At 42.8% G+C, this 17,145-nt stretch overlaps 1 protein-coding gene and 1 long non-coding RNA gene across 6 annotated transcripts in view; one reads left to right on the top strand and one right to left on the bottom strand.

Annotated features, from left to right (window-relative positions):
* MKLN1 (muskelin 1) overlaps nt 1-17,145 on the bottom strand; it is a 379,029-nt gene that overhangs the window by 182,309 nt on the left and 179,575 nt on the right. Inside the window, exon 1 of one of the 3 annotated variants that reach the window (XM_040471934.1) lies at nt 8,521-8,661. The exons of the other annotated variants lie outside the window; for them this stretch is intronic. Coding sequence (XP_040327868.1) covers nt 8,521-8,618 — 98 coding nt within the window. The 5' untranslated portion in view covers nt 8,619-8,661. Of the gene's footprint in view, nt 1-8,520; nt 8,662-17,145 lie in introns of those variants that run through there. 3 annotated transcript variants of the gene reach the window in all.
* LOC121028324 (uncharacterized) overlaps nt 7,740-17,145 on the top strand; it is an 87,393-nt gene continuing 77,987 nt past the window's right edge. For 2 of the 3 annotated variants that reach the window (XR_005789180.1, XR_005789178.1), the window contains exons 1-2: nt 7,740-8,528; nt 8,792-8,913. This is a non-coding gene — a long non-coding RNA (uncharacterized LOC121028324). Of the gene's footprint in view, nt 8,529-8,791; nt 8,914-10,238; nt 10,287-17,145 lie in introns of those variants that run through there. The other variant, XR_005789179.1, reaches the window with a different exon arrangement.

Here is a 17,145-nt window from a genome sequence, read left to right on the forward strand (position 1 = left end):
TTTTATTGCATTAAAGAGAGAAAAGTAGGGGTGCCTGGGTGGCTCAGTCAGTTAAGCGTCCGACTTCGGCTCAGGTCATGATCTCACAGTTAATGGGTTCGAGCTCCATGTTGAGCTCTGTGCTGACAGCTCGGAGCCTGGAGCCTGCTTCAGATTCTGTGTCTCCTTCTCTCTCTGTCCTTCCCCTGCTCCCTTTTCCCCTCTCTCTCTCTCAAAACTAAATACACATTTTAAAAAATTAAAAAAAAAAAAAGACAGAAAAATAGCCAAAATGCCTAGTTAATTCAGTCATTTATTCATTTAATAAACATTATGCTGGCCTACAATGATGAGGGGGAAAAAATTCCATAGTCCCTATGATACTGTGGTCAAGTTGGGGGGATAGCTATTAATCAAGAAATCACAAAAATAAATGCATAGTTATAAACTGTATAAAGTGATATATGAGAAAGGTATACATTTGTATAAAAACATTTAACTGCTGGGGCAAAGGAAAGGGTGCCACACTTACTGGGGGGGAATGGAGGTGAGACAGGGTTTCCTGAGAAAAGTGACATTTTAGCTGACAGATGAAGAATAAGTAGGAGTTAGATTAAGGCTCTTCTGATCCAATTACTTAAATCAAAAGGGAAAAGGGAAGAAAGGGGATAATGAGAGGAAGGGGAAAGGGGACATTATCCAAGGATGCCTGAAATAAGTTAGCATTTCTGTTTATACAAAACAGCATGCCTTAAGAACAAATATATAGGTGATGACAATAAATAACAGTCATACTAAAGTAACAAGGATATTTAAAAAGTATTAAATACTAACAATATTTACAAACCAAAAAATTTACATTAGACCATAGTATCTTCCTTCTAAATAATGTCTTCACATAAATGTAAGATTCCCAAGAAAGTTGTTTTTTGTCATTAAAGTTCTAATAAAAAAGGTAGATAATACAAAAAGTACATTATAGGAAAGGAAATAACTATTTGCTTATGACAAAGATTAAACTCTCAATTTCTGGGAGCACCTGCGTGGCTCAGTCGGTTGAATGTCCAACTCCAGTTCAGGTCATGATCTCACGGTTCATGAGTTCAAGCCCCACATTGGGCTCACTGCTGTCAGCACAGAGCCTACTTTGGAACCTTTGTCTTCCTCTCTCTGCCCCTCCCTTGCTTGTGCTCTCTCAAAACATTAAAAAAACTCAGTTTCTGGACTTCATGAACAATTAAGTCTCAAAAAAAGACCTACACATCACCAACAAAACCAAGAATAAATCTCATTTTAACTTAGTCAAAAACAACTTAAAACAACTGCTAACAAATAATGTTAAATTTATATTTCATAATTTTTCCCATCAGGTATTAGGAACAAGCAGTTAAGATGTCAAAAGGCAAAGTGAAGGAGAACACTTGGCAAAAAAATTCTGGAGCTCAAAGGTTAAGTTAATGCATTAAAAGAATCATGAGGAATTCATAAGCCTACAAGATACAACCATCTATTCCATAAGAACTAAACACAGAAAGATTTCTCCTTCTGGATATAACAGAATAGCCTGTAGCAGATCAACATTCCCTCTTAAAACTAGAAGAGCTGTACAAAATAGAAAAAACATTCTTAAGGTATCAGACACTTTCTGAGGCACCTAGGACTTGAGATCCCACAGAATTCATTAAAGGGAACGTCACATTCTACACAGGGCATTCCTCCTATCTCTTTAACAGCACAGGGAAAGGAGCTGGGAAAGGACAGCAACTAAAAGGCAGAAAATCAGCAGAATTTCTGGCAATTTTCATGCAGCCAGGAGGACAAAACTTGGAAACTGGGTCTTACCATTATATCCAAGACTTAACAGGTCAAGATCCTATAGTGAAAAGAGGCACACAAGAACAAGCCAGACACTGTGTACTGATTTCCCCCTTGAGGCACCTGTCAAGTCTTGAACTGTATACACAGAGCAGAGGCTAAAAAGTCCACAGAAAGCAACTGAAAAGCAAAGAGGAGCTTTTAGGATTCTCATGCTGCTGCAGAGACAAGCAGAAGAGGCCTTAGAAACAACCAGTCTCTCAGTTGGGAGGACTACCAAAGTTAGGCAAACTAGAGGTTTACAAAACCAAAAACCCAGCTTCAAGTGCGTTCTTTTTATTTTTTTAAATTTTAATGTTTATTTTTGAGAGAGAGAGAGAGAGAGACAGAGCATGAGTGGGGGAGGGGTGGAGAGAGAGGGAAACACAGAACTCAAAGTGGGCTTCAGGCCCCGCACTGTCAGCACGGAGCCTGATGTGGGGCCCAAACCCACGAGCGGTGAGATCATGACCCAAGCCAAAGTCAACGCTTAACCGACTGAGCCACTGAGGCGCCCAAGTCTGTTCAGTTCTTGACTGAAGGTCCAATTGAGGTGATGTGCCTCTATTCCACCTGTCTGCCATGAGACAGGTGAATCTCCTCTAGAGAAATATATCATTAGGTACACAACTGTAATTTGTACCTGTATCTAAAATTCTGTAATGTCTGGTATTTAACCAAAAATTACCCCCCAAAATGGTGGTGATGATAGTAGTAACAATAATTATATAACATATAACATAGAACTATATATAGTTACATATAATAATAATTAGTATATTATCAAACAAGATACTTAACCAAAAAGGGAAAAAAAACAGAAATCAATGTACAGGTGATCCAGATATTAGAGTCTTCAGACATAGACTTTAAATAACTTGATTGATATGTTCAAGAAAATAGGTGACAATATGGATATTTTCACCAAAAAAAAGAGACTATTATGAAGAGAGAAAGAGAGAATCAAATAAAAATTCTAGCACTGTGGCACCTGGGTGGCTCCGTCAGTTGAGGGTCCAACTTTAGCTAGGGTCACGATCTCATAGTTTGTGGGATCAAGTTCCATGTCAGGCTTTGCACTGACAGCCCGGAGCCTGCTTCAGATTCTCTGTCTCACTCTCTCTCTGCCCCTCCTCAACTCATGTGAGCAAGAGCAGCTTTCTCTCTTTTTCTCGCTCTCTCTCAAAAATAAACATTAAAAAAAAATTCTAGCACTAAAAATATTATAGCTGAAATCAAGAAATATAGATGTGGTTAAAAGCAAACTGGACAAAGCTGAATAGAGAATTGGTAAACAGGAACACAGGCAAGGAAAACCTATCCAGAATGGAATAAGGAGACCCCCCCCCCCAAAAAAAGATAGAAAAGACAAGGAAAAGCATTAGAGACATAGAGAACATGACAAAAAGTAGAATATAGATTACACTGGAGTCACAGAGGGAAGGAGAAAAAGAATGGGGCAGAAACAATATTTGAAGAATATCAAAATTTTTTTCAGAACTGATGAAACACTCATGCTACAGATTCATGAGGTGCCAAAAACCAAAGTAAATACAAAGAGCCACTCTTAGGTGGCTCTCAACATCTCTAAAATTAAAATCTAGAAATATCTCATATTTCCAAAGATAATTTAAGATTTTATTGTTAAGTAATCTCTACACCCAAAGCTGGAACTCACAACCCCGAGATCAACAGTCACACACTCCACCAAGTGAACCAGCCAGCCACTCCCCAAGGATGATTTTTGAACGACTGAAATACAGCAGTCAGATCGCCACAAACAGCTGAAACGTATCTTATCTACATGTAAAATATCACAAAGTCCCTGTATCAGGCTCCAAAATAATTTATTCAAAACCTACTATATTTACCTAGAAGTTAATGCAAATGATAGAGACATCTACCTACCTGGAAAAAAATAATATAAAACCTCCTTAGAATTTGATCAAAATAAAAACTATTTCTACATAAAAGGAAACTGATGATGCTCAGAGAAGAATCATTAACTTTCTAAAAGTCACAAAGATCCAGTTCCAGGATCCTTTCAGTCTCTAGTCCTTCATCCACCTCAGGTTCCTTTCTTCTATCCTGGCTTATCTTTATTTTTCCAAAGTTCTAAGATTATCAGACTGAAAATATCAGAACTTTCAGTGGCCAATAAAGTTCCTAAGCCAGGCCAGTGTCTAATTTCGGTTTAGGGAACGGGAAAGGAGAGAAAGGAAGAACATGACAGTTTCCAGTCTCCAGGAAGTGGAATACCTCCAAACTAGTGATTTACATTTGTGGGTTTGCAGGAGACTATGGGATTGTAACAGATTCTCAAGTTCATTATGCACAATGATCTTTAATTATTTGATATTAATAAAGAAGACTAATAGGAAAAAAAGGTGACCACACTTAAAATGTATCAAATTTTACTACTTAAGCTATTCAAGTCTTTCAGTAACATGTAACCAGAATAATTCCATATCAATGAAATTACCTAATGTATAAAAAAACTTTTGGGGCGCCTGGGTGGCGCAGTCGGTTAAGCGTCCGACTTCAGCCAGGTCACGATCTCGCGATCCGTGAGTTCGAGCCCCGCGTCGGGCTCTGGGCTGATGGCTCAGAGCCTGGAGCCTGTTTCCGATTCTGTGTCTCCCTCTCTCTCTGCCCCTCCCCCGTTCATGCTCTGTCTCTCTCTGTCCCAAAAATAAATAAACGTTGAAAAAAAATTAAAAAAAAAAAAAAACTTTTAAAGGTCCTCCCAGTTTTTATATTAATACATTAAAGCCTTAAAGGTCAAGAGAAAATATAGCTAACTATTGTTCTCTTTCTCTAACCTTATAGTACAGCACTTCTTAATTGTATTCACAATTGTGAATGTACTATAGTCCTGCAAAGTATTGAAGCAGCTTTGGTAACAGAAGTCAGAAGGCCCAAGATCAGAATACTATCTCCTATCCTTTCAACTCTTGGACTTGGGCAAGTTAGTTTACCTGTCTGAACTTCAGTTTCCCTATTCTGTAACACAGAATAATATTTACTGTAAAGTGTTTGTGAAGACTAAATCAAAAAAGACACACTAAGTGCTAAGCATAGTGCCCAAAGAATAGAAGGTACTTAATAAGTAGTTGTTACTAGAAGCACGTGCAATAACTTTTAAGTCAGAGAACTTGCTAAACCTTTTGAAAACTATTATGTTCAACATGGCAAGTTACCTAACCTGTATGGACCTCAGTTTCCTCACCTGCAAAAATAACAAAATTCATCTTGCTGGTTTGTTCTAAGGATTAAGTAAAACTATGTAGAAAAATCATCTTGTATATAGTCAGTGCTCAATAAAGTGCAATTGGTATCACTATTGGTTAGCTACGTCAAGAAACAGTTGAGTATATGGGGCGCCTGGGCGGTTCAGTCGGTTAAGCGTCCAACTCTTGCTTTCAGCTCAGGTCATGATCTCATAGTTCATGAAATTGAGCCCTGCGTTAGACTCTGTGCTGACAGCACAAAGCCTGCTCAGGATTCTCTCTCTCCCTCTCTCTCTCTGCCTCTCCCCTCCTTGCTCTCTCTCAAAATAAATTAAAAAAAAAAAATTTCAATTATTTTTAAAAAGAAACATTTGAGTATAGAGATTAGCAATTTATAAAATATTCTTAAATATAAACTCATGTAAATCTAAAAATTATTAAAATGTATTTCTCTTAATATCCAAATATAAATTTCAGAAAAATGTAAACTATGGCAAATTTAAGAGCTTTGCAAAAGACCACTTCGTTAGTTTCAAAATAAAAATGTACATGTATAACTAGATCTGCTTTAATATTTTTAAGGTCTTAAAAAATCTAAAAGGGTTATAAGGAAAAAATGTGGTTTTTTTCTGCCTTTAGGAGAAGGAAAAAAAATTCTAATTCCTTAGGAAGAAAACAGATATCTGAACTTTTCCTTTTTTTTTTCTTTTATGACTTCACATGTTTTTACACAACAAAACTTTAAGTGCCTTTAATATAAGAACTCTTTCCAATCTTTGAATTCCTGTCTCTACCTTTGGGCACAAGCAGAACAGCACTATTAAGGCTATGGAACCTGAATCGAGACTTCCTAGGTTCAAATCATGACCTCAGCCAGCTGTGTGACCTGAGGCAAATTTTAACCTCTCCATGTCTGGTTCCTCATCTGGAAAATGTAAATTCTTCATACAGCTGTGTGAGAATTAAATGAGTTAATACATTTAAAGTGTTCATAAGGGAGCCTAGCTTATGGAAGGCACACAGTTTCAGTGTTTCCCATTGTTATTATTGTTTTATTATTCTCCCCTCCAAATGTCTAGGTCTACGACTTGTAATCAGAAAATGTTTGCCACCCAAATATTGTTTGTCTACTGTCTACAACAAATGGCTTTACTTAAAATTAGACGTTTTTAGGAGATACCTAACATGACGGTCACTGCCAATAAAGATACAGCAACTGCTGTTAAAGAGAATTTTAGGGCAAAGGTAAAGAAGGTCAATTCTCTTTCTTACACTTCATATTATACAAAGCTATACCATGCTTACTTGCTAATTGCTCAGTACCAAAAGAGTTTTACAATTTAGGCATGGCCCACACCAATTCAGCAGACACAAAATTCTCAAACTCAAGTTCCATAATGGTCATATTCTTTCAAAGAAAAAAGCTCCAATTACTCTATTTTAATAGGTTAGTGCTTTAAAATTAAAACTGTTCTGCATAAACAGCAGAATATCGTTAAGGGTTAAATAAGACATTGTAAATGAAAGCGTCTGAAAATTAAATACGCATTAAGTACTAATATATGAACATATTTGAGAGAATTACAACAACAGATTTCTCCACAATTTCAAACAGCTGCCTTTTAACCACAACTAGTATTCTATCCGGTTCAAATCTTGGGCCAGGATAATGAGGCGTAGGTCAGAGTAAAGTTGCCATCCCCCTAAACCATTTCCTGCGCGAACTGTACTCTTCCTTTTTTATTCAGAACTCTGAAGGGACTTGTGATATGTAAGCCCTGCCCCTATATCACAAACTTAAGGAGTAAAATCCTGGAAGTAGCCTAATTCAAGACCAGGAAAATTTCTGTTTTTAAAAAACTTCTCTGAAGTTATTAAACGATGCCACCCCAATTCCTTACTGCCTGCGTTCCTAAGCTAGGGCAGAGAAAAATGCTAATTTTCTTCAGATTCAAGAATTTGTTAGCCTCAAAAAATCAGAAGTCAAGCACCAAGGGCCACATTTCAACTCCAGCTGAGGGCTGTTTACCTGGCTCATTCTCAAATGAAAAGCTGGGAGTCCAACATCAATCAGGGACACAGCCACGCAGTAGCCATCAATAGGCCACACAGGCCAGATCTGACCACAAGTCACTTGGCACCCTTCACTGAAGCAAACCCTACTGAAGGCCTGACTGCCAACCCTTGACCTGGTGAATGGGAGTTAAGAGCGTTACATTCTTCTAAGTCACAGAGCCATTTGCAGATTCTTGACTGAAATCAACGTTGAGAAAATGTTAAGAGTTTTTAAAATACAGATGAAAAAAAACTCTGAGTATGCTTCACAGATCTACTTTTGTCCAGTAACATAAACGATAAATTATTTGTGACTTGTTTTGTCCATAAAAGCATTCTTGGACTCGTGAAATGATGTTCCAGGGGACAGCTAGTACTTTTCTTCCCCGTCTGCACACAGATCTTCAAACTTTACTAAGCCAGTTTCTCCATCTGCATGTAAAATTGGACTTACATGTCCTTCTCTCGAAGATAAGCTAAAGATAAGTAAATACTGTACGAAAGTACTTTCAGCGTTTCAGAAGGAATTTGCTACCAAAAAATACACAAGTAGTAATGCAATGGAACCCTTTTTAACCCCGAATCGGCGACCCAGACCAAGCCAGTGCTGGAAGTCAAACTGATTAAAAGTCCAGACTTTTATGTCTATATTTGAGTTTCTGGGCTGGGAAGTTGGTCTGTGTTTGTACAAATCCGTGTTCCGAGCCATAACATAATGGAACTCTTCTGTAATGTCCCAGCCCACTCCCTACCTTTTTCAGAAACACCAGCCAGAAAGGACAACCCTCGGCAAATCCTACAAACCCTCCCCACTTGCAAGGATTCACACGGATCCCACAACTTTTCAGCCTTCCGTGACTTTTACCACTCTTCTGGAGCTAACCACTTTTAATGGGGCCCCCCCCCCCCCCCAGGAACAATCACTCCTCTTCTCAGCTTTACACTTTGTCCCGGCAGCAATCGGCTGAGCCGTCCCCCGTCTCCGGCCAGCTCCGACGACCATAGACTCCTTCACCCGTTTGCTACCCGTCGGGACCCCGAAGGCTCCGGTTCCTGCCCCAATTCCCTGAGCCAGCCGCCCCCCAAGCCTCCCTCAACCCCCAAATCCCGGGCAAAACATCACCGGGTTCCCCGTTGTCCTACGCGCTCCGGATCCGCGCGGGGTACACGTCGCCCCTTCCCCCCCCCCCTGGACCCCGCTCTCCCTACCTAACCCCTCCCTGAGGCAGGGGGGTGGGGAGGGCAAAGCTCTCCGCGGCTGGACTGAGACTCGGGAGGCCAAGCGTCCCCCTCAGCAGGCCCCGCCTGGGCCTCTCGGCTCGGCTGCCCTCCACTGCCCCCCTGGCCCCGCCGTGCTTATGCCGAAGAGCAGGGCAACACGAACCCAGGGCTCGGCACTTACTCGGGAAGGTAAGTAGAGGAGAAGGAGCTCCACTTGTGTAGCGCGTAGGGCAGAAGCCGGCACTCGGGCGCCGCAGAGACAGCCCCGCCAGCCGCCATCTTGTCAGCACCGTAGCGGCCGCCACCGACCGCCGGCCGCGCCGGGAGGAGGGGAGGGGCGTGGCCTGCTCTTAAAGGGGCCCCGGCGCGCCAGGCCGTCCACGCTCCGGGACTGGGATGTTGCCCACCGCGTAGAGGGCTGAGGCGCGCGCGTGTCCACGGTTCTCTTCTAGAGTTTCCACCTGCTAAGACTCCTTAATGACTGACCAAAACTGAGACTGAACTGTGAGCACCTGAGGGCTTTCCTGTGGAGCTCGGAGGGGAGTGGCGCAAAGGACTTTTCTTACAAGCCGAGGTAAGGAAAAAGCCCAGAATGTTACGAAAAGAAAGAAATTGTGGTTTAGGAGCCGGGAAGGGAAACTGAGAGGACGAACTTGGAGAAGGGACGCCGTAGCGACTTTGGAAGCCGCGGCCGTCTCCCGTTTGCAAATCCTACAAGGCAGCGGCACTGAAGGGAGCTGGCGCGGAAGAGCTAACACCCTCTCCCTCTGGGCTGGTCCTGGTTTTAAATGTCTTGCCCCGCGTTCCCGAGTCACATGGAGACAGGAAAAGGAAATGCTCGCGCGTCCTCTCAGCCTGTGCCGTGTGCCGGTGGCGATGCCCGTGCTTGTAAACATTCGTGGCGAGCCCTCTCACCCCAGCCCGGGCGCTCGGCTTGCTAGGTAATGACATTCACCCCCCGACCGGAAAAAAAAAAAAAAACAACCTTAAGGAGTAGGGAAGCCGTGTGTCATCGTTTTGGTTTGGTTTGGTTCGTTCCCAGTCGTTAAGTCCGCCCGCGGGTAGCCCTGACAGAAAGTTAGCCCCAAAGTTCAGAAAGAGCGAGAGACGGGCGGCGTTGTAGAAAAAGAGCCGAGAGGGAATATGCAGTCCTTGTGCTCTCGATGCCACACGGGCGGCGTGCCAGCTTCTTATCAAAAAAAAAAAAAAAAAAAAAAAAGATTCGCTGCAAATATCTGGCAGCTGTAGATAATGCTCCCAGCAGGTACCGGTTTGTCGAGGGTTATGCAGGCTTAGTCCCTGGCTTAGCCCCTGCGGTTACCCAAGTGCTCCGCACTCTCTAGAAAAGCCCTAAAAGCTCTACCCCTGAGAGCCTTGACCATAGCTTCGTCTCCGCCTGACCCATGGAAAAACTCAGGCAAAGAGTTTCTCAGCGAATGACCAAGGGAGTTGAAAACCTCAATAATTGTATTCTCTTCCCCCTCACTAATCACTAAGCTGCCCCAAACTTCCTCACATCTTTCCCTGGCTCCCTCTTTCCATCGGGCAAAACTTGATAGTGGCCTTCGCTAGCACATCAGGTCAAGAATGCCCAAGAGAAGGCCACAATTGGTTAACGTCTAAAAATCACACGCGCCTTGGGTGTGGCGGCAGGTTGGAAAAGTATTTGTTCCCTGAGGGAATCATGCCGTGACCCCAGTGACTCGAGCTGGGAGTCCAGAGTCAGGGGCAGAGGCCCGCGAAGGTTAGTCCCGAAGAGGCTTAGTGTGAACTTTGGGAGGAGGGAGGCTGGTGAGGGGAGAAGATTGAGATGGTGTCTCAGTTCTGTTAGTTCGGGGTGCTGGGTTTGCCAATTACACCTCTTACCCTAATGTAAGTAGGGTCTTTGTTCTTTCCCAGATACAGAGCTGCAGTTTCTGGATGATGCTTTTAAAAAATCGAGGGGCACCTGGGGGGCTCAGTCGGCTCAGCGTCTTGACTTCAGCTCAGGTCATGATCTCACAGTTCATGGGTTTAAGCCCCATGTCAGGCTCTGCGCTGACGGTTCGGAGCCTAGAGCCTGCTTCGGATTCTGGCTCCTTCTCTCTCTGCCCCTTCCCCACTCTCTCTCAAGAATAAACAAACAGTAAAAATAATAATAATAATAATAATAATAATAATAATAAATAGATATAAGCCAGTTCTTCCTGAGATGACTTTCAGTGACTTTCTATTCCATTTAAGTTATATGGAAGTCCTTTAGCAGCGCCCTCTCATGTCCTGCCTCAATTACCTCTCCAGCCCTCTCTCTTCTTTATCCTTTGCAAGCTTTTCTCCTGCCACACTAAACTAACACTGAATTGGCTCGTTTGAGTTCTGTGCTCTCTCAGGCCTCCAGAGCTCAGCCTAAGCCAAGCCAGGAGCACTCCACCACTCTTTACCTGGCTAACTCTTGTTCATTTTTCAGATTATTTCATTCTGGAAAATCATTCCTCGTCACCAGTTGTGTGTGGTTTTTTTTAAGTTTATTTATTTATTTTGAGAGAGAGAGAGTGAGCGGGGGAGGGGCAAAGAGAGGGGGAGAGAGAAGGAATCCCAAGCAAGCTCTGAGCTATCAGCACAGAGCCCAACATGGGGCTCGAACTCACTAACAGTGAGATCATGACCTGAGCTGAAACCGAGAGTCAGAATGCTTAACCAACTGAGCCACGTAGGCACCACTCCTCATCACCAATTTTGAGGTTAGGTGCCAGTTTCTATATTTCTGTTGGCACCCTGATTTTCCTTCCTTATCTTAGCAGCTACCACAATACATTTTAATTTACTCTTTTTTTTTTTCCCCTGTTCTTTCTCCCCTAAACAATAACTCTCATGCAGGTAGGAATTGTGCATATCTTGTTCAGAGTTACATCCCCAGGCCTGTTGGGTCTAGTACATAGTAGATGCTCAGTAAATATTTATTATAAACAAATAAATTATGCTAAAGGAGAACTTGGGCTGCAAAGGAAAGAGAATGTGGGAACTTCTCAGACAGCAAACATGTATCCCTGAGGTGCTATTGCCATGGAGAATGTAAAGATCCAGGATAGCTTGGCTTCCTTGCAGCAAAGACTTTACAAGCGGTGGAATAATTTAAAGTATTCATATGTTAACATAAATATGGATATATTATGATACTGAACCCAAGATGTATGTAAATGTTAAGATAAAATAGAAGACTAAAGAAATTTCAAAATCTGCAGGAGTCTGCTAGTAGCTCAGATCTCTTGGAGATCTATCTTTATACCCTCCTCTGCGTTTGGGGCGTTGCCTTAGGTGATGGAGTTCATCAAAAGGATACATGGGGAAGGCCTGGAAACTTCAACTGCTGCTTCGTCCCTCTAGTGCCCCCACACTTCAAAGATTGGGACATATTCTCACTTTATGGGGAACTGGATAATGGATCATTATTATTCAGAGATCAGCAGCTCCAGTGACCTGTCATCTCGTCATCCCTTAAAAGCAATCATCTTTTACTCTTCTGATGCCTTCTCAGTATGCTTCTCGTAGTAAATACTTACCAGAGAAAGTAACTGATTGTATTTGGTTTGTCACTATTCACTATCTTTTCCTGAAAAAAAGAAAATTTATCAAGAGGCTGTGATGTGCCAGGTTTTGTCTAGGTGCAAGAGAGATAGGGATAAACAAGCCAGACAAGGGCCCCGCTTTCGTGGAGCTTACATTCTGGTATGGTAACATATAATAAATAAGTCAACTAGATAATTTTAGTCTGTGTGTTTTGAGTGCTAAGAAAAGACTACACTGGAGTAATATTTAGATTGGATAGTAAAGGACACTTCTCTAAGAAGGTAATAGTTAAGCTAATAGTTAAGCTATAGTAAGAAAGTGCCAGGCACACAAAGGCCTGTCTTGTATCAAAAAGATAAGAAATAACAGGTGTTGGCAAGGATGTGGAAAAAAGGGAACCCTCTTGCACTGTTGGTAGGAATGTAAATTGGTGCAACCACTGTGGGAAACGGTATGGAGGTTCCTCAGAAAATTAAAAATAGAAATACCATATGATCCAGTAATTCCACTACTGGGTATATACCCAAGAAAAATGAAAACACTAATTTGAGAAGATTGGGTGCCTGGCTGGCTCAGTCAGGAGAGCATGTGACTCTTGATCTTGGGGTTGTGAGTTAAAGCCCCATATTGGGTATAGAGCTTACTTTAAAAAAAAATGAAAACAGGGGCACCTGGATGGCCTTGGTTAAGCATTCAACTTGATTTCGACTCAGGTCATGATCTCATGGTTCATGGTATAGATCCCCATGTCAGAGTCTATGCTTGACACTTTGGAGCCTGCTTGGGATTCTCTCTCTCCCTCTCTCTCTGCCCCTCCCCTGCTCTCTCTCTCTCTCTTTCTCTCTCTCTCTCTTTCTCAAAATAAATGAATAAGCTTTAAAAAAAAAAAAAAGATGTATCCCTATGTTTATTGCAGCATTATTTGCAACATCCAAGAAATGGAAGCAATTCAAGTGTCCATTGATAAATGAGGAGTAAAGAAGATGTGGTATATACATATATAAAAGAATTAAATCTTGCCATTTGCAACAACATGGGTGGACCTAGAGGGTATTATGCTAAGTGAAATAAAGTCAGAGAAAGACAAACACCATATGATTTCACTTACATGAGGAATCTAAATTTTTTTTTTCAATGTTTATTTATTTTTGGGACAGAGAGAGACAGAGCATGAACGGGAGAGGGGCAGAGAGAGAGGGAGACACAGAATCGGAAATAGGCTCCAGGCTCTGGGCCATCAGCCCAGAGCCCGACGCGGGGCTCGAACTCACAGACCGCGAGATCGTGACCTGGCTGAAGTCGGACGCTTAACCGACTGCGCCACCCAGGCGCCCCTCATGAGGAATCTAAAAAACAAATGAACAAATCAACAACAACAACAACAACAAAAACACTCTTAAATACAGAGAACAAACTGGTGATTGCCAAAGGGGTGGTTGGTGAAGGGATGGATGAAGAGGATTAAGAGGTACAAACAAACAAAAAAAAAGAATTCTGACATTAATGAACTATACAGGGTATATCTGATAGATATCCAAGGGGGATTGCCAACTATGCAATATGAAGAATCTATTTTGGTCAAAGTCTTATACCTAGTCACTTTAGAGGCATTTGGCTTTCTTCTATTTTTTTTTTTTTTTTATAATAATGAGTGAGGGAGGGACAGAGAGAGGGAGAGAGAGAATCCCAAGCAGGCTCCACGTTGTCAGCACAGAGCCCAACTCACAAACTGTGAGATCATGACCTGAGCCGAAATCAAGAGTTGGACACTTAGGGCACCTGGGTGCACAGTCAGTGTGACCACAGGTCACGATCTTGTGGTTCCTGAGTTTGAGCACTGCATCAGACTCTGTACTGATAGCTCAGAGCCTGGAGCCTGCTTCAGATTCTGTGACTCTCTCTCACTCTGCCCCTCCCTCACTTGCATCCTGTCTCTCTCTCTCTCTCTCTCTCTCTCTCTCTCTCTCTCTCTCTCTCTAAAATAAGTAAACATTAAAAAAAAAAAAAAAAAGAGCCGGACACTTAATCAACTGAGCCACCCAGGTGACCCTGGCCACCTTTTTATCTAACCGATCTAGCGGTTGCTTCTTTTGGCTCAGGCACTAATTCCTCAAATTTTTCTCTGAGCAGCAGAGTTACTGGAGCTCCAGGTATAGCAGCTCCAGAGAGAAGAAACCATCTGTGGCAACCTTCTGCAGTAGGGGAGTAGGGGCACAAGAATAATCCGTGGAAGGAAACCTAGAGAATGTGTTAAAAATCTTAGTTTTGTTCCTAGGTCTGCTACTTTTCTAGCTATGAGACCTTGGGAAATTCACATAACTTCTGAGTCTCATTTTCCACCTCTAAAAGTAAATTTAATCAAACCTATCCTGTCTACTTCAGGATTTGAAGATCAGATGAAGGAAGAGAATGATTATAGAGTGCATAGTTTGTCTACTATGAAATAATGTAAGTTCTCATTTAATTCATAGAAACTCTGAGATACAAATATTATTCCCCTTTCACAAATGAGAATAATGAGACTTAGAAAGGTTAAATAATTGTTGTCTTTGATTTGCTTCTTCACACATGTGGGACAGAAGAGAGTGAGGTAAGGGTATTCCTTCCTCTGTCTGTAAGGTCACTCTGGGCCGACTGGCCCTTTGGACCAAAGGTCACACGTCCTCCTCCTCCCAAGTAATCTCTCCACACCACTCTCTCTGGTTCTGGGTTCCAGTAACCACCCCTGCTCCTTGCTTCCTGTGGTTTCCTGGTATGTTCTCACACTTTTATAAATAGTCTCTTTATTAAGCCTCTGAAATTGCCCAATTTCAGAATGCCATCTGTTTCCAGCTGGGACCTTCAGTGATATAATAACTTATTCAAGGAGGTGTAGCTAGCCAGTGACAGCCAGAATCTCTTTGGTTCAAAAGCCAGTCCTGTTTGATCACATCCCATTCTTCTCAAGTGGGAAGAGACTTAGTAAATGGTAAAGTACTATTCAGATATAAGATGTTGTCAAAAAAGACTACCAGAGTTAAAAAGCAAAAACAATTTGGCTGATTTATTTATTTCCAGGCAAAGGAACACACTAGACTAAGGGGGAAAAGAGGTGTTTTTAATTGTAAGGAAGGGGTTTCATGATTGTTATGCTCACTGAAGATTAAAATAACCCCTCTCAACAGGCTGGAATAAGTCAACAGTTCTGTACATGATTGGTTAAAACAACCTCCATACTTCAGCAGTCAGAAAAAAATAAACCTTCAGATAGGTCTTGTAAGGATCTTGCTTTAGCTGACATGGGTCATGCAAAGTTCATGGTTTCTTTCACAGCTTTAGCTATTTAGGAGAGTAGGAGCACAATACAGTATTCAGTGTGCTATCTCCTAGGCAAGCTCTGCTGTAAATGGGAGAACTTCCTTTTACAATATTATGCAACAGATGAAGAAACTAATAACCAATTATGTTCAATGTCATGTCTAAGGTCATCCACACAGTTGGCCTTTTGCAGATCTGAATCCAGAACCCAAGTACCTGATTCTCAGTCCACTTTTTTCCTCATGTATTTAGTGGGAACTTTTGAGGACTACACCTGCATTATTCTTCTTCAAACCCTCCATAACTGGCACATAGCAGATACTCAAGAAATGTTTCCTGAACTGCATCTCTTAGTTCCTCCCAAATTTCTTCTCACCAGTTGTCTTAGGCAATTAAGTCTGCTATAACAAAAATGCCATAAACTTCATGGCTTAGATGACAAACACTTATTTTTCACAGTTCTGGAGTCGAGGAAGTCCAAAATCAAGGTGCTACTAGATTCAGTATCTAATGAGAGCCCTCCTCCTGATCTGCACACATCCACCTTCTTGCATCCACCCCTGGTCCCCCAAAATGTGTGTCCCTCTCACTTGCTAAATACATTCATTTCATCCCAACAGCCCCAAAGTTCTTATAGCTCATTCCAGCATAAAGTCTAAAGTCCAAAGTCTTATCCAAATATTGAAAGAGCGGACCTAGACTGGCCGACTCCATTTTGTTCTGTGTCCTCCATCTTGAGTGACTATGTCCCCGACATGGCCCCCTTTTCGGGAAAACTGCAGGAAGAAATTCCCGCTCAAACCTCACACCACGCCTCCTCCCCTTGAGTAACTTCCCGATCACCTGTTCAAACTTTCCATTCAAACCACGCCCGGCAACCTGCGCAATGGGACTCTGACCCTTCCCCATCCAATCGGCTAAGACCACGACCATCACCCCACCAACTGCCCCTAGATTCCTATAAAACCTTTGTGCTTTTGAAACTCTCTCTCCAGCATCTCACCACTGCGTCAGTGCAGGTAGGGGATTGAGCTCGAGCTAGCTCGAATAAAGGCTCTTTGCTTTTGCATCAGACTCAGCTCCCTGGTGGTCTTTGGGGATCATGAATTCTGGGCATAACATTTGGGGGCTCATCCGGGATCCCCAAGACCCCCGAGGGACCCCCAACCCGGAGAGCCTGACTGGCCACGGTTAGTGTCTGTTCATTCCCTGTCTCTTCCGTGTGAGCTCATTTCTGAAATTCTGGTAGTGCCCGGCGTGGCCTAAGTGGACACACTGGAGGACCACGGGCCAGGAGTTTCAGAAGACGTTCCGATCCTCCCTTCCGGAGGGACGTGGATTCCCCTCAAAGGTCTGAGACGAGGCAGGTCGCTCCCGCCGGTCGGCGTGAGGCCGTCGTCTAGCTTTCAGTTTTGCTTCCACGGAGTTGGAAGACTGTTTCTATGGGCCCTCTGTTTGTCTGTTTCTGTGTTTCTCTGTTTTGTTCTGTGGACTTACTGGACGGACATTATGGGACAGACTCAGACTACTCCTCTAAGTATTACGATTGATCACTTTAAGGATGTCGGGGAAGAGCTAACAACCTCAGTGTGGAAGTCCGAAAGGGTTGGTGGCAGGTTTTTTGTTCTAGCGAGTGGCCAGCTTTCAATGTTGGATGGCCGCCAGAGGGAAACTTCGACCTCCCTACCATCCACCAAGTCAGGGGTATCATCTCTCGGCCTAAGACGGGCCATCCTGATCAGCTCCCTTACATTATCACTTGGCAGGACCTTGTAGAAGACCCACCCTCTTGGTTTAAGCCCTTCCTAGCCCCACGCCCTCCGGAGCGGAAACCCATTCTTGCTTTGCAGGGGACAGAGAAGAAGGAGAACAAGAAAAGTCTTACCCAGCCTTCAGCACCCCTCTACCCTGTCCTACAAGGGGGGACTGAAGAATTAATTTTTCCTCCCCCATATAACCCCCC

Source organism: Herpailurus yagouaroundi, unplaced genomic scaffold (assembly GCF_014898765.1).
Source record: "Herpailurus yagouaroundi ecotype Mexico unplaced genomic scaffold, PumYag 100, whole genome shotgun sequence".
In the NCBI taxonomy this organism is placed as follows: Eukaryota; Metazoa; Chordata; class Mammalia; order Carnivora; family Felidae; genus Herpailurus; species Herpailurus yagouaroundi.